At 45.7% G+C, this 25,416-nt stretch overlaps 1 protein-coding gene across 1 annotated transcript in view; it reads left to right on the forward strand.

The window, feature by feature from the left end:
* The window catches only part of Cdyl2 (chromodomain Y like 2), a 180,629-nt gene that overhangs the window by 132,170 nt on the left and 23,043 nt on the right, over positions 1-25,416 (forward strand). The window contains exon 3 of the mRNA XM_008843458.2: positions 24,568-24,785. Coding sequence (XP_008841680.1) covers positions 24,568-24,785 — 218 coding nt within the window. The remainder of the gene's footprint in view (positions 1-24,567; positions 24,786-25,416) is intronic.

Consider the following 25,416-nt stretch of genomic DNA (forward strand, 5'->3'; position numbering starts at 1 on the left):
TATGTTCATATCTATCATATATCAGATAAATGTATCACCATCTATGTATCTATCATCTTTCTTTCCATCACTAGTTCTTCCTCCCCTCCCTCCCTCCCTTTTCTATCATCTATCTATATCTTTCTATCATTGATCTATCTATGTATCTATCTGTCTATTTGTCTTCCTATCTATTTTAAAATATGTTTTATCTATTATTTTTATTTATGTATATGGGTGTACTGCCTGCAATGTATGTAAGTGCACCCATGTTGTGCAGTGCCAATGGAGGTCAGAAGGGGCTTTGGAGCTCCTGGAACTGGAGTTATAGATGGTTGTTAGCTGCTGTGTCAGTGCTTGGATTTGAACCCCGGTCTTCTGCAAGAGCAGCCAGTGCTCTTAATCGCTGAGCCATCTCTCCAGCCCCTTCCTATCTATTTTCCTGTTATTATTTATTTGCCATCCATCCATCCATCCATCCATCCATCCATCCATCCATCCATCCATCCATCCATCTTCATCTGCAAAGCCTTCCTGAGGGGACATCTGAGTAGGGACCAGAAGTGCCAGTCACACCTCATCTTGTAACAGGCTATTCATCTGCAAAGCCTTCCTGAGGGGATATCTGAGTAGGGACCAGAAGTGCCAGTCACACCTCATCTTGTAACAGGCTACCTTCTAAACTTTAAGTCCATCCTGTGCCTCTCCCTAGGTGAGAACATGGGGATCTGCTATCCTTCTCTTAACCACTGAGGTTTTTACAGTGCACAGGGATTTAACTGTTCCTCTCTTTGATGACACAGGCTGCTGCAGACTCACAGGCTCTTGCCAACCCTGGCCACTGCTAATCTTTGTATTGATTTTCTGATCTCCATTGCTTTAATTTTAGTCTATCAGCCTGAGTTTTCCCTTTGCTTATGTCTCTGGCCCAGGAGCTGCCCAGGCGCAGGCATATGTCAACACACAGTATGCTGGGCAGTCAGCCATCCGCTTGCTGCCTCAGACAGATGGCTTTGCGTCTCTGAGCCCACTGATGAAATACAGTCGTACCTCATGAGGTTGGGGCAAAGAATAAGTGAGTTAACTTGTAGAAAACCTTTAGCATTTTACCTGCCATGTGCTAGACATTTGATGACAGTAAACGTCTATTTCAGTTCTCTCTGTTTTTCTAACTGAATCTTTGTATTTTCCTATTGGTTTTAAAATTATTTTACATATTGTGTATACTGACCTCTTGATATATATATATATATACTAAACCAATAAATACTCATTGCGTACCCACTGTTTACCAGGAGTGGGTTAGCCAGATAATGGTGATGGCTTCCCTACTAAGGGGACAAATGAAGATACTGTGGGACTTGTGAGCTTACGGGAAGAGGCTCCTTGGAGGAGGTGGTATGTGAGCTGAATCTGATATATGGAGCAAGAGAGTCACAAGGATGTCTAGAGAGCATGACAGTGTAGCCAGTGCATAGATTTCATCATGTGACAGACTGGCCAATCCCAAAGTACTCTGGGAGAGCCTGTGTGGTCAGCAGTAGCTTAAGAACAGATTCATGGAGCCCAGTGTCTCTGTTCTGCATGTGTGGGTCCTCTGCCTCTCCTCTTCCTCCCAGCCAGCCCTCATTTACATAGTAACTGCCACTCACCCCGAATGACTCCCTCAAGAAGCCATTCCCTGGGAACTTCCCCTGATTGCCAGTGGAGCTCAGCTCCCCTTTATCTGTACACAGAGAACAGTGTTTCTTCATTGACACAAACCTCATTTTGCAATGCTCATAGCTCAGTTACTTGTATATTAATTACCTTTAAGTCAGTGTGACTCAGTACCTAGGAAATGCAACTTAAAGGAGGATTTATCTGGGTTCATGGTTTCAAAGGGTTCAGCCTATCGTTGATTGGCCCTATATGCTTAGGTAAAACATCATGGCAGCAGGAGTGTGTGGCAGAGGGGGCTGGTTTTGTACATCATGATGGTCAGGAAGCTGGGAAAATGAGGAAGTGGCTGGGGATCAGGTATGACCTTCAAAGGCATGCTCCCAGGACCTACTTTCCTTCAACTAGCCCCCACCTCGTAAGGCTTCAGGAACCACCCAGAATAGTGCCACTAGCTTGGGACCAAGCATTCAGCACAGGAGCCCATTGGCTAAATTTCATAGTCAAACACAACATTTTGCATCACCTCTGTCTTTCACACTCAGTCATGAGCTCCATGAGGGGGGCTGGTCTGTCTTTTAGTTCTCAATACCTAGCAGATGCCCAAGAAACAGCAGGTGCTAAATGAGAGCCTGGAGCCTATAGCAGACGGAAGCAAGCCTGAAGCCCTTTCTGCCTACCATGTGGGTCTGCAGATCCAGTCTGCCTACAGTCAGCTCTGCTAGCCTCTGTTGAAGCTTCCCAGCCCCTGTCCCCACATCACTGCCCCTTCCTGAGTGTCCTGCTAGTTCACGCAGTACTTCCGTCCCAGGGTATCCTATTATGGAGAGTTAGCGTTTGATCCTGAGTCTCACAACAGCCAAAGGCTCTCTCTCCCTTGTCCGCAGTTGTTTCCATGTCTCCCAGCCATCCTGAGTCTCCTTGCTGTGCCCCTCCCCCTCCATACTCACATACTCATGGCTGACTTTTCATCAAGTGGCAGGCTCCCTCCCCATCAAGAGTACTGAGAGTACAGTGTACCTTTTCCAACAGAATGAATTTCCTTTGGGTTGCATTCTTTGTATTTTGTGTAGCCCTAAGCTGTAGAAAAAAAAAAAAGCCTAAATCATAATTTACGACCTGTCTTGTTTGTAATAGGGATGAGAAATCAGCAGACTCCTTAACCAGAAATCCCAGGTGCAGAAAGAATTCTGTAATTTCTCATTTAAAATGGCGAGAAACTTCCAAGGCAGCACAGGCTCCAACAGGGGCTTTGGACAGAGGGACTGAGAGTTCGGGTACTAGCTTGTTCCCTTAGGGAATCACTAGACAATTTTCTTCTCTTCTTCATCTTCCTCCTCTTCATCCTCCTCCTCACCCTCCTCTTCCTCCTTCTTCTCCTCCTCCCCTTTGAGACATGGTCTCCCAGCTTGGCCTTGAAATTACTCTGAGAATGACCTTGAACTCCTGATCCTCCTGCCTCTGAGTCCTAAGTGTTGGGAAGACAGGCTTGCCCCATCACATCTTATTTATGCAGTGCTGGGGATCGAACCCAAGCCTTCTTGCAGGCCAGGTGAGTAATCTTACCCGCTGGGCTCCATCCCCAGCCCCTAGGCGAATCTGAGCATCAATTTTCACATCTAATATAAGAATAAAAATTCTGCCTTGGGAGAATTAAGGGATATAACTGGTCACCCTGTCAATACCCGGTGACATTCTTTTCCTTCCCATTTGTTAGAAGGACCATCTTGCTTCCTACCTCACCCCAATATGCCCTCCTGACACTACAGTATTAACTTCACTGTTAGGCTAACCAGCATGGAGATCAGAAGGCCCTACCTGTGGGTAGCGGACACCTAACAGTCACTTCTGGGACTCCTCCATAGAGAAGTCAGTCTTGAGTGTCCCCCATGGCATCTTGGTGACAATGTCCTTGAGTTGCCGGTTCCTGTCTGTAAGTTTGTTCTTTGCTCTTCCACCCTGTAGAGCTCTGGTGGTTTATTTCACTTCAGCTTTTCCTCACACACAGAGGGGCTTCTCACAGAGGGTAACGCTTCCACCGCTGGCCCAGCTTCTACGGAGCTCTGGTGGTTTATTTCACTTCAGAGGGGCTTCTCACAGAGGGTAACGCTTCCACCGCTGGCCCAGCTTCTACCAGAGACTCCTCGGATCACTTGGAGCTGATAGGAGGGAAACAGGTAGTCCTGATGTTCACGGAGCACCTGTGTGCTTCGAGTGGCAGCATGTTTCACACAACCAGAACCCTCTGGAAAGAGGAGATTCAGGAAGTGACTTCCAGGTGAACATGATGGCTAACCTGAGCTCTGAAGGGTTCACAGAGACAGGTGACCAGGAGAGGGAAGATTGCATTGGACAGTGGAAACTGTGTTTTATTAAGATTTGTGGAAAGTAACATCTACTCAAACATCATCATCAATAAACTCCGACTGCTCTTTCTTCCTCAGATGCTTATTAAGTGACTGCTCTGGGCCAAGCGCTATGCACCTGGCACCCAGCTGTTGTGTGGATAGTTCTGGGAATGTGGTGATAGATAAGGCGAGATGTTCACAGCTCAGGGAAGAGAGCAAACAATAAAGAAATGGAAAGAGAAAGTTTCCGTGTCTAGATAGCCAGCGCTTACAGAGCCCAGGCCAAAAGCCCTGTTCTAAGTCCAGCAGATGACCACTACTCTCCCCATTTACAGGCAGGGAGACTGAGGCCAACACAGGTGACATAAATGTCCTGTGGCCGAGCTGCTGGTGAGTGGCATTGCAGACTTTGAGTCTGGGTGGTCTGCCTGGAGACCCCTCAGACTCTTAGATGCTGCTCTTCTGCAGGGCGCTCAGAGGAGGACCCTGCCCTATTTAAACAACCCATTTGCTCGTTAGGCCTTTTATGATGACATTTTCCCCCATGCAGTTCAGCTAAGGAGGCATTTCCTGGGCACCCTATGCTGTAGATTGCAGTCCTCCAAGCAGAGTGGCCGCCACCTTCCTTAGATCAGCTGAGAGATTCCAGCCAGCCCTCCCAGCAATCTGTATGCATTTCTGCCCTAGCTGCACCTGGCCTCAGGGAGGTGTTAGAACATGTAGGCTAGGGGAGGCTAATTGTAGAAGGGGCTCTCCCTGTGGGCTCTGGGGAAGCCATCATCCAAGCTGGGTGAAGATTTTCCAGTGCTGCTGATTTGGGGCTCCCCATGGTCCTGCCAGTAACCCTCACCTCGCTCTGTCAGTAAAAGCCCCATCAACTCATTTGTTCCCCAGGGAGAACTTTGTTGGAATTGTACCTTGGTTTGTCTGTCATTGGGACCTTATGAGGTGAGGGTAGACAAAGCTCCCCTATCTACAGGGAATTAATCCTCACAACACCCTATGTGCTAGAAATGGGGCTTTAGAGATGACCAGTGAGCACTTGCAAAGCCAGGCTTCCTGGGAATTCAGGAAGAACTGGGGCCCACCACGGGAGCTGGAGATGGCCCTTTTCAGGCACCTAGGGAGGAAGAGGGAGCTGTCAGGAGGACCCAGAGTTTCAGGATGGATAGAAAAGGCATTCCTGGTCAGGGTCAGGAAAGCAGTGTGTCTGAGAACCTAGGAATCCGGGGCAGGAATGGAGAGGAAGACTAGGAAACAGCATGGACGTTCTTGAAAAGAGGAATGGTTAGGGATGGAGAGTAACATGAGTTTTAAATAGTTGTTACCTTCCAGAGTATTTTTTACCATGTGCCAGTGTTCTGTTATTATGACACATATGTGGTCTGCACAGCCTTGGGTTTAATTTGGGAGATGTAATTTGAGCTATAGAAGTAGTTGTTTTTAATCAGACTATTTGCATTTTGAATTCATGCGTTGCTGGCTGTTTAAGGTGTTTAGACACCTGACAGTAAACATAGCAAGACGTATATAATCATTCCTGATAGTTCTAAGTAATCTCAAGCCTCAACTTCCTCCAAATCCAGTATGTGGGTTTTGTCAGGTGCAATTACAGCCTGTCAGATGATGGCTGACAGCTAAGAGGCTCTTCACGTATCTGTAGATTTGAGTTCCACAGTTGCTTTAGACCCCAAGGTCAGGGATTCTGTACATGCGGACAATTAGAAACTAGTGTATTGACCACCTGTGAGATTAGGCTGCGTGCGCAGGGCTCTGGGTGCATGCTGAACACTCTGGCCCCACACCTGGAACTCTCATGATATGGTGGGTGGAGCCAGCAGAGGGGTTTTCCAACTTCCTCCCCTCTCCTCTCCTCTGCAAAGACCTGCTGGCCCCTCACCTACCGAAGTTTCTAAGCCTGCATTGCGTCCTTCTGATGAGTTCGCAGAACTATGTCTGTACGCTCTGACTTTTATTACATCACCCTCCATAACACCTCAGCACAGCATACTATACTAGTCAGGTCTCCTGTGGGTCAGCCACAGACCAGGAAATGGTTCCCACAAGAAACTTGCACCTGCTTTCACTAAGAACTATAAGCTGGAAATCCCTAACCTCCTCCATTCCGACAGCGGCATTGCTCAGCTGCGGGATCCTATGGGTCTCTTTTGCTTAGGGAACTTCTCTCTTTGTCCTATCCAATCCTACTTCACTACCAAAGGTGCATGAGTTCTAGCTGTCCATGGCCTGGTGCTTTCTCCTTCTCTCTGTGAATTGCATCTGCCTCTGGGGTTTGTGATTGAGGGAGAACAGACATGCCCAGCACTGGCATACACAGCAAGAGGAGATCCATCACAAGTATTCTGCTCTCTGCCTCTCTTTCTTTCTCTGTCTCTCTGTGTCTGTCTCTGTCTCTCTCTAACTGATATGTGGGTGCATAAAGAGGCCAGACATTGATGTCAGGTGGTATCCTTAGTAGCTCTCCATCTTCCTTTTTTGAGACAGGATCTCTCCATGAACCTAGAACTTACTCATTCGGCTAGACTGACTGGCCAGCAAGCTTCAAGGATCCTCCTGTCTCTGCCTCCCCAAGCCCTGGGATTATAGGTATGCACCACTATGCCCAGCTTTTTATGTGGGTGTCAGGTATCGGAACACAGTTCCTCATGCTGGTGTGATGAGCATTTTACAGACTGAGCCATCTCCCTAACCCCCGTCTCTTCTTTAATCCAGAGGTAGGAACTTCTTTGGGCCTTCCATTATACATGTAACATATGTTCATACATCAAACAAGGGCCCATGTCTTCCTCTGTGCTGGGCTCCACCGATTTCAAAGACAGGGGTAACTAGGGCAACTCTAGCCCTCAGGACTCTCTTTGGGGATAAATGGGCAGTCAACATTCAAAAGACCTCAGTCGAAATACAGACAGTGTGTGTCAAGATTACTCCCCAGGTTGCTCTTTCTCTATAAAGTAGGATATCCATCAGCGCAGGTGGCTTTGTTTAATTAAAATTAGGGAATTAAAAAAATGTCAATATTCCACTGCCCACCAGCTGCCCTACTGGATTGGGCAGCTTGAATATTTTCATCATTGCAGGGCATTCTGTTTGGCAGAGCTGAATGTGGCTACAGGCTCCTGAGGTCAGGTTTTCATCCGTCCCTGCCCATCAGCTCATAATAGGTGCCAAGCATACTATAGGTGCTTGCTAAGTGTGTGCTAAATAGACGGAGGATAGCGTAGTACAGGCTGTGAAAGAGTGAGGGACAAACAGCCGGGGGAAGAGGGACACGGGACTCTGGGAGGATACCCAGACCTGGTCACAGTGGAGCGCCTTGAGGATGAGACCTCTGATGGGCGCAGGAAGGAAGCTTGTATTCCCTCTGCAGCAGGAACAGCTCTGCTCTCCCTGACTGTTCTGTGTTGCAGTGGCTGAGCCCCACAAGGTGCTACTATCTCTTCCTGAGGGAAGGAAGATGTGCAACATCTGCACCACACCATGCTCTCTTCCCCCCTATCTGAGAGAAGTGAGATCTCGCTTAACTGGTGTGAGGCAGAAAGCCAGGTATAGCATTAGTACCAGTGAGCGATCAGGGTGCAGAATCTACCCAGTTGCAGAAAACACATTTCCATGTTGAAGTGTGGCTTTTGTGTTTCACGAGACTGAGGCTTTGAGATCTGAGGGAGGGAAACGTGGAATGAAGTCTACCATCAGGAATAGTGTTGCTTAGGAATTGGTGCATGGTGATATTTGGGGATTGCTCAAATTGTTTTCCCCACTTGCTGACTTGCTTACTCATGAACAAGATAAACACTGTGCTGAGCACTTGCTGGTTCCTGGACCCTGAGAGGTGAATGAATCTCAGGCTTTTCCCCAAAGAGCCCGCGGTGGAGGCACACCAGTGAAATGAGCTCTGCCTGGTAACAGCAGCACGGAGCATGCAAAACCCGTGTTTCCTCTATTGCTTTCTTTAACAAAGACTGAGCCCTTGGGCAGAAAAGCAGAGTGTCCCTGGATCCCACCCCAGTGGGCAAGCCCAGAGGTCAGGGCTTGTTTCAAAGCATTGGAGACAGTCTGATACCCAGTTTGAATACGATACTTGAGGGCACCCCCGTCTGCTGATGCCTTACTGTGGCATGACCTTGGATTTGTCACAACGGAGAATCAGTTGAGAAGGGAATCTTAATGAGGGATTGGGGTTGGCCTATGGGCATGTCTCTGGGGAACTGTCTTCAGTTTGATGAGGGAAGACCCAGCTCACTGTGGGTAGCACTAGTCCCTAGACAGGGGGTCCCTGACTGTATGTATAGGAGGGAAGAACGTGAAGTGAGCACAAGCGGGCGAACATGCATGCGTTCATTTCTAACTGCTCATACTGTGGGTGTGATGTGACCAACTGTTTGCAGCTCCTGCCTTGACTCCCCCCAATGATGGACCGTAACCTGGAACTGTAAGCAGAAATAGACCCCTTTCTCCCCTGTTGCTTTTTACCAGGGTATTTTATCATAGCAACAGAAATGAAATGAAGACACGTGGCTTTGGTGTTCTCTGTAAAATGAGGGTAAAAGCAGCATCTTCAAGGGCCTCTTAGCAACATACTCTGTTCCAAAGGCCAAAAATGACAAAAGTATTTGGGAGCTCTTATCTAATCCCTAAAAGATTTTAGGTAGAAAGAAGCCAGGCGTAGTGGTGCATGCCTTTAATCCCAGCACTTGGGAGGCAGAGGCAGGAGGATCTCTGTGAGTTCAAGGCCAGCCTGGTCTACATAATGAGTTCCAGGACAGCTGGGGCTACAGGGAGACCCTGTCTCAAAAAGACCAAAAAAAAAGAAGAAGAAAGAAAGAGAAGAAAGAGTACACGAAGTTGTCAGAAAAAAATTGATAGGGAAATATGGGAGGTGTTGTATGGGAGGGAGTGGACATGGATTTGATCAAAACTCCTTATATGTATGTGTGAAATTCTCAGTAAGTTAAGAAAACGCATCTTGCAGGTTTAGAGAATGGAATGGGGCAAATTATGCAGATCACACAGCAAGACTCAGAAAATTAGGAATATTTCACTGCGAGAGAAGACCCTGAAATCTCTGGTCTGGGCTATCCTGTGATAGGAATAGATTGCTCCTGGTCTGGCCACCATGAGCATCATAGACTAGCCTAGAACCCAAGGATGCCCGTGTTGGCCATGGATCTGGTCCTTACCATCCATCTTCCTCCTGGAGGTAGTGTCCCTCAGTGATGTCTTAGTCTGTGTCCTTCCTCCCTTGCTGTCTCCCTGTCCCAAGGGATCTTGGTGCCCCTCTGTTCCTGGAGTTGGATGGGCTCTTGGTGGAGCACCTGGCATGGATCCTGAGAACTGATGTTACATGGAAGAAGTGCTCTGTGGTCCATTCCAACTTTGCTCCAACTTCTGCCCCCTGCCAGTGCCCCAACCCATCGCCTTCTGTCCTCTTAGACAGCTCATGCTTAGACCTGGGGGAGCTGCCCACTGGTCTGTGAGGCACTACATTCCTGTCTTTCTTCATGTTAACTGCACATGGGTAGCACGTCCTGCCCCTCCAGCATTCTCCGCTGAGCAGCACATCTTTCCTGTTAGGAGCTGAGTTGAGGGTCCTTTTATGTCGCTCCTTTGAGCGTGTTCCGTGGACCATACTCCTTTATTCTTTTTATCCAGTCTGATCATCTCTGTCTTCTAGGAGCTTAATCTGTTCACAGATTTCTGTACTTATTTCTATATTAGATTATTCTTACTTTATTTTACTCTTGTTGCCTGATTTTTTTATTACACTGATAAATTTTATATTATAATTCCCTTTCCTGGGGCTGACTTGGAATCTAGCTATGAATTGTATTTAGAGCACATACTTAACTATGACTATTTTCTAACCACCACTTGGTGTAGCAAGGAACCTCTGCTTATCTTTAAATTGACATTGAACTTGTCCTTCCCACATTTGGGTACTGCTTGGTGTGCCTAATGCCATTAAACACCAAAGGCTGTTTTTATGGCCAATAATTACATTTAATGGGCAAAACTTTATTTTCTTCCTATTTCTTCTTCTCAGCTGTGTTTTTGATTTCCCGAAGCTTCTCTGAGTTATTTCTTATAGAATTAGTAATAGACTGTATCTCTTAGTGCAGGGGTATCTGAAAATGCCCGTGCACCTGTTCCTTTACATGCTGTTTTAGTTGGGTATAAAATTCCAAATTGGTAGTTATTTACTCTTGGCATTTTGATAATAGCAACTTTTTTTCCAAGCCTTTGTTATTGCTGTTATCAGTAAATCGTTCCCCTTGTTCATGTTATATTCCTGAATATGTTATCCTTTAAGAGCTTCTCTTTACCCATTAGATTCTTCAGTTTCTTTCTTGTCTGTTTATCCTGCTTAGTACTCGGTGTTCTGTCAAGGTAAAAGCTTTTGCTAGGAAATACCTCACTATTATGACATTCCTTTCTTTTAAAATTTTTATTGAATTTTTGCAAACTTCATACGATATATTTTTATAGAATTTAGACCCATCTGTACCACCTACAACTACGTGCACAATTTTATGTATACTATTTTACGTATAAAGGCCTGTGTAGTCAAACTTGTGTCCCCAAATGCCTTTCAGTGTGTGTTCATCCCCTGGAGCCTGGTCAACCTACCAAGAGTCATGTCCTTAGATGAGACTGACTCTGCCCCTCCCAGCAGCCATCAGCGGCCTGTCGTTCCTTGCGTAGGGTTAGGGTTTCTTACCCACTTCCCCAGGTCTATGCTGGGAGGTTTTATTTTGTTTTTTGTTTTTTTTTTTTTTTCTGGTTTGAGCTCACACACTGTCACCATTGCTGTGAGTTCATATGACTAACTGCCCAGCTAGCTAGAAAACTCTCCTTCTGGTCACTCACCCCCTCTGGCTCTTCCAATCTTCCTGCCCCTTGTCTGCAATGATCCCTGAGGTTTGGGAGGCAGAGGTTTGATATAGGTGTCCTGTTCAGGGATGAGCACCCTGTAGCCTCTTGTTCTCTGTACGTTGGCCAGTTGTGGGTTTCTGTGTTAATCACCATCTGTTGCAAAAGGAAACTTCTCTGGTGAGAGTTGAGAGATGCTAGTGTTAATCTATGGGTATAACAATACAATGTTAATCTATAGATATAATAATACAACATCAGGAGCCAGTTTAATACTATATTTATTTAGCAGAATAATAGTACTAGGCTCTCCCCTATGTTTTGTGACCTGTGTAGTCACAGGATTCTAGGCCTGGTATTAGTGTCAGGTATGGGCTCCATCCTATGAAGGGGATCTACAATCCGATTAGAAACTGGTTGGTTAGTCCCATAATATCCGTGCACTCTTGGACCTGCGGGCACATCTTACCAGGCCAGTTGTTGTAGCTTGCAGGACACCGCTGGGTGCAGTTGATGATTGCTTTCCTCCAGTGGCATGCATAGCACCTTCCAGCACTGTGAAAGGTAGGCAGCAGGGATGAAGCTTTGGAGGCAGCACCAGCTTCGTTTTCTTAGTTACTCCTTGTGTGATGTCTTCATTTGCTTCTTACGTACAGGACAGTTATGCTTAAAAACATGTTTAACTCTGGTTTGAGGTGATTTCAGACTTACAGACTCACCAGTCTCAGCCTTTTGACATGATCGCCTTCCTTCTGCGTGCATGTGGACATACGTGTGCATACTTCATCCTCTGTCAGTCATCCCTATTACTTGCTACAGACCTTCATTACTTGAGGCTCACATTGTTCTAATTTGGCTAATAGGAATCCCTTCAAGTGGCCTCATGTCCTCTTGACAGGTTTGGCTATTTCATTTAATGTGTTCATTTAATTTTGACTTCTTTACTCTTAACTGTGGTAAGAGTCTCTAAACCTATGTGTGTATTTTCTGTCCTAGCCTTAGAAGCTTCCCTTTGTTCAGAAGCTTGGTGAATCTTTACTTAGTAGCCAACATGAGGGATCTAGGGTCACTACTCTTATGATTTCATTTGCTTTCTGTCCTGTCAGCTGCAAGAGTTGGGGAACACACGTCATTTTAAAAGTTAGAGTCCCTCCAATCCCCTTCTCGCCTCACTCCCCATCTCCCCCATTCTGCAGCTGCTTGGCTCCTATTTCTCCACAACATCACATGTGCTTCCGTTTCCCCATCCATGCTGTTCACTTTCGGATCATCTCATGCTCATCACGATGCAAAGCAAACCCAGGCATAATTCAAGCCGTGCTGAAGGAGATGCAGGCACAGCATCACACGTGAGTGCTGTTTGTTCTCTCGTCTCCCTTCAGAATAGCTCATGGTCTGTTTGGAATATGACAAAGTGCATTTCTTTCTACTTACATTTAGTTAATTTTCCTCTTATTTGTAGATTTTAGTCTATCTTAATGTGCCTTCACATACCTCCAAAAATTAAAACAAAAACACATACTCCCTCTTGCTGTCCCTTCCGCCCGTCGACATCCATGATTACCAATTTTGTTACTCTCTGGTTTGTTCTTCCTCTCTTTACTTCTACTGAAATACACATATTTGTTGATGTGCTTATTTTTAATTATAATTTTTCTTTATTTTTGAGAATATCATGCAGGTATATAATGAAATATAATCATATCCACCCCCATTTCCCCCCAATTCCCCCTCACATCTCCCCAGCACCCCCCCCAACATGTCCCCCTCCCAACTTGATTGTTTTCTTCTTTTTCAAATGACCCATTAAGTCCAATTAGTGCTGACCATATGCACTTGGGCATGGGGTATCCATGGAGCATGGGAAACCTACCAATGCCCAGACCTCAAAAGAGAGTGGTTCTCCCTCCCCCAGGAGGTATCAGTTGCCAATAACCCCTCAGTAAGGAGTGTATTGGATTTTCAGGGGTTATTTGTTTCAGTCTTTCTTACACCAAAGTTAACTTTTATACCTTTCTTTGTTCAGTTGAAAATGTGTTTTTGAAATCACTCCATATGTGTTTATGCATATAATGCTCTTTTTTTTTACATCAGCTATATAATATTATATCATGTGGTTGTGCTTTAGCTCATCCTGAGATATATTATATACATCAGTCACCCAGAGAGAGAAAGAATTCTCTTTCGTAGCTGTATAATATTCCATCATGTGAATGCCCCTTACTTTATTTCAGTAGTTTGTGTTTTGGTTATATAGTGTCTAATATTTCCAATAGTAAATAATGCAACAAAAATAATCTTACATGTGCATAGTTTTTGTGCTGTTGGAGGTACATTTTCATGTCAAACTTCTGGAAGCAGAATCACTGAATTGAGGGTGAGCGTAGACCCAAGTTTGTCGATGGCATGACCTTCCCTGTATTTTCTTGTTTGTTCCCTCTGCACAGCGGAGGGAAAGCCTGACCCCCTCATTCTCTGCAGTAGAGTGTATGGTCAGCGTGTGGCGCTTTCACCAACCTGAGGGGTAAGGGTAAGAAATGAACTTTCGGTGCAGTTTTAATTTTTCATTTCTCTTATGGATTTAATTTTATTAGTCTTCTGAAATTGAATCCGTTCTTACTTTCAAAAACTGCTTTGTTATATTTGTCAATTGTGTCTTTGTTCATTTTGTTTCAGTCCTAGTCTTTTTGTCCTTGATGTTTCAAAGTGCTTTATAACTTGGAGGTATTAGGCCTTTACCTGTGATGCGCAGATATTTGCCTTTTGCTTTTTAATTAGCTCGTTGGCCATTCACTGTGCTGCCCTTGTATTTCTTCTGCTGTTCTCTGAAAATCTCTAACTTATTTGAAATGCATGTTTGTCTTACACCTGTAACTTTGAGTATTTGAAATACTACTCTCTCAAAGTCCTCGTCAGATTGTCTCATGATATTGACTTTATTTGGAGTAATTCCTGTTTCCGGTGTTGATCTGGGGGTTTTGCTGTGCTGGCTCATTTGCAGAGGGGAGGCTGTTTTCTTTTTCTTTGCTTTCTCCCTGACCCTCTCTCTCTAATTGTAGTTTTGTGTTCGTCCCCAACCAACCCAGGGTTCCCACCACACAGCATCTTTTTCATTTGTCACTTGTGTGGCGGGACGTGGTGGTGCTGAGACTCAGGTCCCATCTTGCTGGGAAGGCATCGGGCCCCTGGTGCCTGAAAGAGGCCCCTTCCTGGGTCTCCCTGCTTCCAGCCCTTCTTGCTGCTCTGTAGACTTCCTGCTTCTCTTACTCAGAGATGAGTATCTTGTTTGTGAGCCCAGCTTCATCTTCTGAATTCTCCTTTTGTATTTCCTGTTGCTGCTCTCTGTTTAGTGCAGAGACACTGTGTCTGAGCACAAGCTCACTGAGCCTTTTTAATAGGAAATATCTCTTGGTACTTCAAAAGATGGCTTAGAGGGACCAGAAGGAAGCCAGTGTGGTGCGGGAGGGGGGCGTTCCTCTCTCTGTGATATGCAGCGGCCTTCCTTTGCTTCACCTACCCACAGTCCTTGGGGGCAGAGAGGGTGTTACCCATTTCCAGAGTGACAGGGAAGGCCTAGAGCGGTGGAGCAAGCTGTCCAGTCCTACAGCTCTGAGAGGGAGGGCGGAGTTTGAAAGCAGGTGGTGTCCATCATTGGGTTTCCCTTGATTGCTGGGCTCAGCAGGGTGGTTCTTCTCCTCTGGGCCTGGGATGCCCCAGCTTTGGCCTGGGTGTTAGGTGAAGGGGATGGGAAGGCATGATATTGAGGACTTAGCCACTCCTTCCATTGTTTCATCTTGGTGTGGTGGTTCATCTTGATTGCGAACATGACTGAATTAGAAAATGCCTGAGCATTAGTGAGGAACACCGTTTTGTGTGTGTGTGTGTGTGTGTGTGTGTGTGTGTGTGTGTGTGTGTGGGGGGGGGGAGAGGTTTGAGTGAGGAAAGTGGCACCATCCCATGGGCTGGGGGCCCAGAATGAATAAAACGGTCACAGGGAGAAGGCTGAGTGTGCCATGATCTTTTCTCTGGTCCTGATCTGCTAAGACATGAGCAAGCTGCCTCCTGCTGCCACAGACTGGAGCTGGCCCCACTGGCACATCCTCCCTCCCATTAAGGACTGTACCCTTTGTACTATGAGCTTCTCTTAAGATGCTTTGTGTGTGTGTATGTATGCGTGTGGGTTACACACGTGTGTGCACACATGCTTATGGAATACAAGAGGTGACTCTTTGGTGTCATTTCTCAGGAGCTGTCTACCTTGTTCTTTGAGACAGGGCCTCTCACTGGGATCTGATTAGACTAAGCTAGCTGGCCAGTGAGCCTCAGAGATCTGTCTGTCTGTCTCCCCAGGACTGGGATTACAAGTGCATGCTGTTGTACCTGGCTTTTTATGTGGGTACTGGGCATCAGACTCAAACCCTCATGCTTCTCTTGTCCAGTCAGCACTTTACCAACTGACCTGTGTTTCCCCAGCCCTTAAGTTGCTTGTCTGCATGTGTGTAAGTGCACCAGTGTTGTGCAATGCCCACAGAGTTCAGAAGAGGGCATCAGATGCCCCTGTAACTGGAGTTATGGACAGTTGTTATCTGCCATGTGTGCTGGGAATTGAACCAGGGTCCTTTGCAAGAGCAGCAAGTGGTTTTAACCAGTGAGCCATCTGTGCAGCCCCTTAAGTTACTTTTTGCTGGGTATTCAGTCATAGGAAGGAGAAAAGTGACTAATATGCTGTCCTTCAACGAACACAAGGGAAACTTAGAATGTCCTGGCTATTTTTCCTGTCTGTTCCTTAATTCACAGACTTGAACAGCCCCAGAGAATATGTTAGCCTCATCTGGGGAATGGGAGCCCAAAGCTCCTGTAGACCAATTTGCTCTTTCCAATTAGCTGATGCAGGGTTGACATTTCCCTGCCTTCTGACTGCAGAGCCCTGGGCGTCCCTACATCCCAAGGTACCTTCCCTGACAGCCTGTTGCTGTCTCCTGGGGAAGAGACATGAAGCCCCAGAGGGAGAGAGCCTTGAGGGTGGCTCTGTGAGAGGCAGAGCGAGGGACTGGAGTGTCCAGGCAGCCTCCTGTTGCATCTATTTTTATCTTTATTTTATGTGTACACATGTGTACCCAAGGTGTACGTATATTCACTGCATGTATGCAGTACCTATGGAGGCCAGAAGAGGGCATTAGATCCCCAGAACCGAAGTTACAGATAGTTGTGAGCTGCCTGATGTGGATATTGGGACCCAAACCCAGGTTCTCTGCAAGAGCAGCAAGTGCTCTTAGCCACTGAGCTGCTTCTCTTGAGCAGAGATATTGAGAAATTTGAATGTTACAGACACAGTGATGAGTGCCCAGGCCTCCACCGTATTTGCAGGTCAGCATGTGTATGTGTACCCAGCATCATGCTTGAAGGGCATGTCCTTTTCCTTGAGTGGTTTTACAGTTTATTTGGTCAGAGAGTCCCATGGCCATTGCTTCTTTGGAGCTCCTTTGCCCTGTGCTCCTGTAGGAAGGTTGTGGCCCTGGAGCTCAGAGGCGTCTCTGCGTTATCCTTTATTGCATCTCTTATGACTTTCTGATTCATAATTACTTCAGCTGCTAGTTGACTAAAGCGTTTATCACCCCCACCCAAGGCAGGAGAGCAGGGACTTTATCTGTATTTGTGTTGGACCATGTCACCTCATTGGGTAGCTAGCCCATCATTAGATTAAGGAGGAATGAAAGGAGAGTGGCCTCCAGTCCTGCTTCCATCGTTTAAAACTTTTGTGGCATCCAGAGAGTCACTCTCTTATCTTTATCCGTAAGATGGACCCACAGTTGTCGCTCTACACGGCTGTGAAGTTAGGGCTGCTGAGAACAGGGCTGTCGTTTGCTGGGAAGCAAGAGAGTGTCATTCCACCCTAGCTGGGCTGGGAAGCATGTAGATACGCCCATGCTCCAAGTATTTTACTTTTCTCCAGGTCAGAGCCAGTGCCTACTGTGTACAGTGCCCTATCAGAACCGTCTGTGACCAGCCTATTGCAGGACCTACTGAGGTTGTCATAGAAACTGGACCCAGGTCAGGTTCAGGAAGCCTTTTACCTTGCCAAGGTTCTGGGTTAACCCTGAAGAAACAGCTCCCTCGATACCAGCTTTTAATGAAACCCTCATGTTTGTTTTCAGAAGCTCATTAAATGATCCTACTGGGTGACAGGAGCCACATCTTGATGTCTGATGAAGCCCAGTGGCTTTGAGTGATGGAAAATTACCAAATGAGGAGGCTTCACAGAAGTGACATGGGTACCTGCTCTGTGCTCTGCAGCTCTGATGTCTACACCCCCCCACCCCCGATTGGCAGCTTACCTCCTGGGGACCCAGCAGAGCACTTCCTGTTCCCTGCCTTCAGCTTCCAGCTTGAGAGTATAAGACTTCTGGTGCTGGTTAAGAGTCTGAGCTGTGGGGCTGGAGAGATGGCTCAGTGGTTAAGATAACTGCTCTTCCAGAGGACCCGGGTTTGGTTCCCAGCACCCACGGTGGTTCATAACCACCTGTAACTCAGCTTCAGGGGATCCAACGCCTTCTTCTGTCCTCCACAGGCACTAGGCACACACATGGTGTACTTACCTACATGTAGGTAAAGCACATGAATCGAAATAAGTAAGTCTTTAAGGAAAAAAAAAAAAAGAGTCTGAGCTGTGTTGCTTCGCAGGCTTGGCCAGGATCAAGTGGAAGGGTTGACTCCACACAGAGGCAGACGTGGGGTTCTGGGTGCTGATGAACTAATCCCAGGGATCCCACACTAGGCAGGATGCTGAGCACGCCTTTCCTTCCTCGAGAGACAAGGTTCACAATGTTGGTATCTCCAGAAGAACTCTGTGTTGAGGCAGGTTGTGATGATTATAAAGCAAGAAGAGCTGCACTTATTGTGTGATATGTGCTTGAATCTTGTGAAATTTTTATATTTATTTGTGTGTATGTGAATATGAGTGCACATGTACATATGTGTGTGCGTGCGTGTGGAGGCCATATGTCAACCTCGGGTGTCCTTTCTCAGAAACCTTGTTTCTTGAGACAGCATCTCTCTCTGGCCTGTAAACTAGGCTGGGTGACTGGCCAGTGAGCCCCAGGGATCCTCCTGCCTCCACCTCCCCAGCGCAAGGATACAAGTGCCGTGCTGGGCTCTTTTAAGTGTGTTCCCATGGGGTCCTCCAGCCCTGCCCTCCTCTTGGCGGATCAGAAGGTGGACTGTGTCCAAGTGGTGTCCACGCTATAATCTTCCCAAGCAGGGCCAGGTCAAGACCAGCTGCTGTTGCTTAGCATATAGTAAGTGTTCCCTTGTATCTAGAATTAGTCAAATCAGCCCTTTCTTCTCTAAGTTGCTTTGGATCAGGGTATTTGTCACAGCACCAGAAATGAAACTAAAGCAGTAGCTCATTTTTTTTGTTGATTTTTTTTTGCTATTTTCATACAATATAATTTAATGATATTTGGATTCCCTCCCTGTCCCTCCATCGCCTTACCGTCCTCACCCAGTTTAATCTATTATATACACATATCTATATGTACATACATATAATAAGGCCTATAGAGTCTAATTTGTGTCTCCAAATGTCCTTCAGTGTGGGTCCATCCACTGGAGCCTGGCTAACCTACCAAGAGTCCCATGCTTGAACGAGACTGTGTCTGCTCCCCCCCCCCCCCCCCCCCCCCCCGCCAGCAGCCATTTGTTATTGCAGTTTCCTTAGGTGAGGTTGGAGTTTCTTAGACATGTCCACATGTCTATGCTGTTTTTTTTTTTTTTTTTCCTGCTTTGAGCTTGTATGGGACTTGTGCATGCTTCCATTGTTACTGTGAGTTCATATGACTAACTGACCAGCCGCTGGAAAATTCTGTTTTCTTGTGGTCATGCAGTACCTCTGGCTCTTACAATCTTTCTGCCCCCTCTTCCACAGTGATCCTTGAGCCTTGGGAACTAGATGTTTGGAACAGGTGTCCTATTCAGGGATGAGCTCTCTGCAGTCTCTTGTTCTTTGCATGTTGGCCAATTGTGGGCTTCCGTGCTAATCACCATCAGTGGGATAAGGAAACGTCTCTGGAGAGTTGTGAGATACATTAATTTGTGGGTATAACAATAAGTCATTAAGAGTTTAATATAACTATTTAGTAGAAAACTAGTATTGGGTTCTCACCTATGTCTTGTGACCTGTCTAACCTCAGTTTCCTAAGCCTGATATCAATGCCAGGTGTGGGCTCCATCCTGGGAAGTGGACCATAAAACCAATTAAATAATGGGTGGATACTCCCATAACATTTGTGCCACTACTGCACCAGCGGGCATATCTTACCAGGCCAGTTGTTGTTGTAGTTCACAGGATTCACTGGTGGGTAAAGTTGAGGATTATTTTTCCATTCCAGTAGCATGCACAGCAGTATCCAGCACCGTGAACACTAGCTCATGGGGATGGGGCTGGACTCCAGGATTTGCTTTCAGGTATTTTGATAGCTATTGGAGTGGTTAGAATCAGTGTCAGTTCCCTCTCAAAGGCTTCTAGATAGGGGGAGAAAACAAATTTATCCATCATTTTAGAACAATATCCGGTTGTCTCCCTTAGCTACATGTGGGCACTACAGTATTGCAGACTAATATTTAAAGTACATCAAATATTTACATCAAAACAGCACTTTCTGATTAGGAACAAAGTCATCAATGAGAAATAATTGTCTAAATAAGTTTTTTTTTTTGGGGTCTTTTTGAGACAGGGTCTCCCTGTAGTCCCCGCTAACCTGAACTCACTATGTAGACCAGGACCAGTTCTATCTGTGTGAAGATAAGTCAAAGGTCCTGCATGACCATGTCTGGCTTCACTTGGAAGCATGATTGAGATGTTTCCTCTGAGTTGACCCTCCTCTTTGTAGACTAGACACTGGTTCAAGACCATCTTGTGGGTTCTCCATGGCCTCCCTGAACAAGAGGACAGGTGACTCACCACAGTTACAGGACATTTTGAGAGATGTTCCATAGTCCCCTGGAACTTAGTCAACCTTGGAGGGCAAGGGGCAAAAACTGTCCTTTAAGTCCCTCTGACCACATTAGTATAGGCCTCAAACTATGGCTGTTAAACATCCAGTAAGGTTAGTTCCTCCAGTCTGGTACTTTTAATTATCATGTGTTATGTAGATATGTTATGTGTTATGTAAAAAACCCAAATATTCTCAGATAAACTTTGACTATATATACATTTTGTTCTTTAAACTAATTGACTAAACTATGACCATAGACATTTTAAGATTATGTATATATTATTTTTGTCTCATTCTTTATATATCATAACAAACTTAAACAGACCTTAGGGACCAGGCCTTAAATCCAATCAAAAAGTGTTTGAAGTGTTTGTTACTCTCATGACATCCTTGCCACTGCTGCACCCATGGGCATATCTTGCCAGGCCAGTTGTAATTGTAGCTCACAGGGCTACATCTGGGGAAGGCTGATGACTACTTTTCCCTTTAGTAACTTGTATAGCCCCTTCCAGCACTGTGAGAGCTGGCCAGTAGGGATGAAGCCTCCAGGTCAGCACCTGCTTCATTTCTCCATGTTCTATGACTCATACCTTCAGCAGTGACTTACCATGAAGTTCTTGAGGGCATCCAACACCACTGGCAGTAGCCTGTAATGTTTAGGGGTCTAGGGGACTTCATTGGTCAACAACTCCTAAAGTTGTTGACCTGTTCCTAGAACTGGGCTCTTTACTTGTTAGCTTGTGATATCTAGTGAGGGCTTTGTCATGCTCTTATAGTGCAACTTCATTTAAATCTTTTAATATATGGGTATTATGTTTTTTAGGAAGTTTCTACAGTAGATTTCTGCATGACTGTTTTCAAAAGGTCTTAGTGTTTGCTGTCCCTCCCTGACTCCCTCCTCTACCCTGTCCTCCCATCTCCCACCCCATTTAATGCTTCCTGTCCTATTATTTCTCTTTGCCTCTTTACACCACTGCATTCCATCTTCCCTCCCTTAAAGCCCCTCCTTCATGGCCCCTTACTAATTTCCTGACTAATGCAGGTATTCTGAATGAAACAATCGCATGTAAAGATTCAAAGCTAACATCCACTGTTTGACTTTCTGGGTGGGTCTGGGTTACTGCTTGCAGAATGATTGTGTCCAGTTCCGAACGCCTACTTACCTGTGTATTTCATAGTTTGGGTTTTCTTAATAGCTGAATAATATTCCACTCTGTCAGTGTGCCACATTTTCATCACCCACTCATCAACTGATAGACATCTAGGTTGTTTCCAATTCCTGGCTCTTGTGAATAGGGCAGCTATGAACATGGATGAACAGGTATCTCTGTAGTAGGATACAGAGTCCTTTGGGTACATGCCCAGGAGTGGTATAGCCGTATCATATGGGAGATCTATTTCTAGCTTTTAAAAAGCCTCCACACTGATTTCCATAATGACTACACCAGTTTGCACTCCCACCAGCAGTGAATAAGTGTTCCCCTTTCCCCACACCCACGCAGGCATTTGTCATAATATCTATTTTTTATCTTAGTCGTTCTGACCAGAGCAAGATGAAATCTCAAGGTAGTATTAATTTGCATTTCCCTCATAGCTAAGGATTTTACATTATGTGTGTATGCCTACCTGTTAGTGTGTGTATCACTTGTGTGCAGTTGTCCACAGAATCCAGGAGAGGACCTCAGAGGCCCTGGAACTGAAATTACAAGCAGTTGTAAGCTTCTCAGCATGGGTTCTGGGAACTGATCCTGGGTTCTCTGCTAGAGTGGCAAGTACTTTTAACTGTTGAATATCTCTAGCCCCACAAGCTTCTAATTTTAATCATGGCAACTTACCTTTTTTTTGTTTTAAATTTTGTGCAGCTTGATTTTTTTTTTAATGCCAAATCGAAAACTTTACTGTCAAAATCCAAGGCTCCCAGGTTTTATCTGGTTACTTCCTAGAAGTTTTACAGTTTTTTTCATTTTACATTTAGGCCAGTGATCCATTCTGAGCGTGTGTGTGTGTGTGTGTGTGTGTGTAGATCATTGCACATATTTGTAAGGGTATGTCTCTGTCTTCTCCATTCTCTCCCACTGATCCACGCCTCCATCCTTCACTGTCCCTACAGTATCTGTATTACTGTGTCTTTATATTGAGTCTCAGAACTGGGTAGTGGGGGAGCTCCAATTTTGTTTTTATTGTTTGGGCTGTTCTAGATCTCTTCCTTCCTAAAGAAAGTTTAGGCCTGGTTTAAAACTATGTTCAGAAGATCTTACTGGGATTACATCAAATTAGAGGATCAGATTTGGAAGATGGACATCTTGCAAGCATCAAATGGTCCCGTTTATGAATGCAGTGTAATTCTCTATTTAGTTAGAACATCTTTGACTTCTTGCATTGGGGCTCTGTAGTGTTCCACATACAGATCCTATACATACATTATTAGAGTTATATGTATTTTGTATTTTGGGTGCTTCTGTAAATAGTACTTTTTTAAATGCCAAATTTCATTTGTTCATCACTAGAACCTGGGACAGCAACTGACTGGTGTATTGACCTGGTCTCCTGCCACCTTGCTGAATTTGCTCATTCATTCATTGGTACTTTCTGTCTAACCAAACTTGTCATCTGTAAATGGCAGTCATTTACCCCTTTCCTTTCAATGTCTATAATTTTTATTTCCTTTTCTTGTCGCACACTGTGCTGGATAGCTTTAGTGTCAACTTGACTCTCCTGGGTTGAGGGAGCCTCAATCGGGGAATTGCCTCTATTGGACTGGCCTGTGGCCATGTCTGAGGGGCATCTTCTTGATGAGTGATGTGGGAGGGCCCAGCCCACTGTGGGTGGTGCCACCCCTGGGCAGGTGGGCTGTGTTGCATAAGAAAGCAGGCTGAGCAGGAGTAAGCAGCGTTCCTCCATGGCCTATGCTTCAACTCCTGCCTCCAGGTTCCTGCCCTGAGTTCCTACATTGGGCTCCCTGATGAACTTTGACCTGGGAGTTGTAAGCTGAATAAACCCTTTCCTCTCCAAGTTGGTATTGGTCAGAGTGTTTTGTCACAGCAATGAAGAAACAAACTAAGACACACACTAACAGGGGCTTCCAGGATCAAGTGGCACAGGAAAGACCCTTTCCTTACTTGGGTGTTAAGGGGGAGACATCCAGTTTTTCACAGTTAGGTCTGATGTTAACCCTGGAAATTTTGTTGATTGTCCTTTTTAAGGGAACCACACGGCCTTCTGTGGGATTTTGTCAGATGCTTTTTGTGTATCAATGGATATGTTTGTTTTTTTTTCTCTTTATCCTACACCTGTAATGGACTACACTGATTTATTTTCAAATATTCAACCAGCTCCACATACCTGTTCATACCATATAATCCTTTTTTTTTTTTTTTTTTTTTTTGAGACAGGGCCCCCCTGTAGCCCCAGCTGTCCTGGAACTCACCATGTAGACCAGACTGGCCTTGAACTCACAGAGATCTGCCTGCCTCTGCCTCCTGAGTGCTGGGATTAAAGGTGTGCGCCACCACACCCAGCTCATATAATCCTTTTTATATATTGCTGGCCTTGATTGGCTCATATTTCATCAAAGACTTTTGCACCCATGTTCATGATATGCCAAGTGGTCCAGCGTGTCTTTTGTCTATGGTACTTTTATTTGGCTTCAGTTTGGGGCGATGCTGGCTTCATGGAACATTAGGAAGAGCTCCTCTGATTCTGTTTTCTGATTATGGAGAGTCGGTGCTATTTCTTCTGTATAATAATATTACCACAGGCCTGGAACATTCTTCTTTGCATTTTGAGATGGGCTTTTGCTACATAGCCCTGGCTTGCCTTGAGTTTGTCTTAGTCTCCCGAATGCTGCGATTACAGGTGTATGCCACCAGATGCGGCTCATGCCTCCTCTTTCAGAAGATAACTAATTATTGATTCTGCTTACTGAATAGATAAAGGCCTGTTCAGATGATAGGTTTCCTTATGTGTGTATTTCGGAAGGTCGTGTTTTCCAGAGAATTGGTCCATTCTTCTAAGCCATAAAGAGCAGAAAACTGCATAGAGTTTTTTTATTACCCACTTACCATTCTTAGGATCAATGGTGATGGCTCATCTTTCATTTCTAATATTGGTAATTTGTATCATCCACTTTTCTTCCTTCCTTGGCTAGGAAGTGTATCTGCTTGAGCTTTTTCCCAGCTCTGTTTTGAATAGTGGTTTGGAGCATAGACATAAGCATGCTTGCTTTGGAGCATACAGGAGCTGATGATGCCATTCACGGGGTTGGGGGGACAGATGTTGGGCAGCATTGTTGGGACTGGACCATTTTATTATGAGTCTTCACATTTCTCTTTAGCACTCTCTGGTCATTTGTGAATGCTAATATATAAGATATAAAAATGTATTGTTTGGGAAAGGAGATGAGGGCCACAAGGACCCTGCTTGCTTGGTCCTCATGGTCTGCAAATAAGCACTGGTCTCCCAGGGCCCCACCTCCAGCTCCTTCTCAGGTCCTTACCATCTGAAGTTAAGCACTGGTCTCCCAGGGCCTTACTTCATCTCTACATTGAGTGGATGGTGTGCCTACAGGCGTTGGAGGGTGATGCTCAGCCCGTGATACGGGCTGGATAGAGGTCAGTGGTAATACTGTTCTCAGTAATAACTTCTCTGTCTTGTGGTGGTGCAGTGAGTTTCTCACTGTGTTTACCTGCTTCTTCTCAAAGGCTCTGCTCTGACCAACGGGGGCCTAAACCTGCACAGCTCTGTGAAGAGGAAGCTGGAGGCGGAGAAAGACTATGTCTTTGACAAGAGGCTCAGGTACAGCGTCCGACAGAATGAGAGCAACTGTCGGTTTCGAGACATCGTTGTGCGGAAGGAAGAGGGGTTCACGCACATTCTGCTGTCCAGCCAGACTTCAGATAACAACGCGCTGACACCTGAGGTAAAGGAATGTGGGAAGGGAGATTCCAGATCTCCTTCTCCTGTTCTTATAAATCCCTGAGCTTGCCTGTGCATAATAGCGCTGGAAGGGTGGAGGGTTAGCCACATGTCTTGAGAGGCACAGGCATTGATAGGATGGCCAGACATTCCCTGGTGCATCTGGTACCCTCAGGGAGACTCCCGAAGTGGAGGAGGAAGGGGGGTGCTATGCCCTTGAACTTGTAACCACATATCTTATATGATTTGTACAATGGCTCTTTCAAGCTGTTGTAGGTTTGACAGCCTGGAGTGATTCACAGATTATGAGGGAAAAGCAGGCAGGTGCCTTTGGGGTTTATGAGGCTGGCGTTTCCTGTTGCCCCTCCTCTAACATGGCGTTCTGGGTCTGAAGGACCCTCCTCCCCTACCTAGGGCAGAAGCACCATGGGGTTCTCTGCAGGAGTCTGGAGCATCGGCTCCCTCACAGGCGGCTCCTTGTGTGTGTGCGCACACACCTGGAACCCTTGTTATTTTAAGCTCATCATGACATATCCACACGAGACTAATTCTTCTTCCGTTTTTAAAATTTCACTATCTTTTAGAAGCGTACTTTAGAAAAGGCACAGTGGGGGCACCTCCCAGTTCATTTGGCC

This window comes from Nannospalax galili, unplaced genomic scaffold, assembly GCF_000622305.1.
Source record: "Nannospalax galili isolate Female #2095 unplaced genomic scaffold, S.galili_v1.0 scaffold1080, whole genome shotgun sequence".
Classification (NCBI taxonomy): Eukaryota; Metazoa; Chordata; class Mammalia; order Rodentia; family Spalacidae; genus Nannospalax; species Nannospalax galili.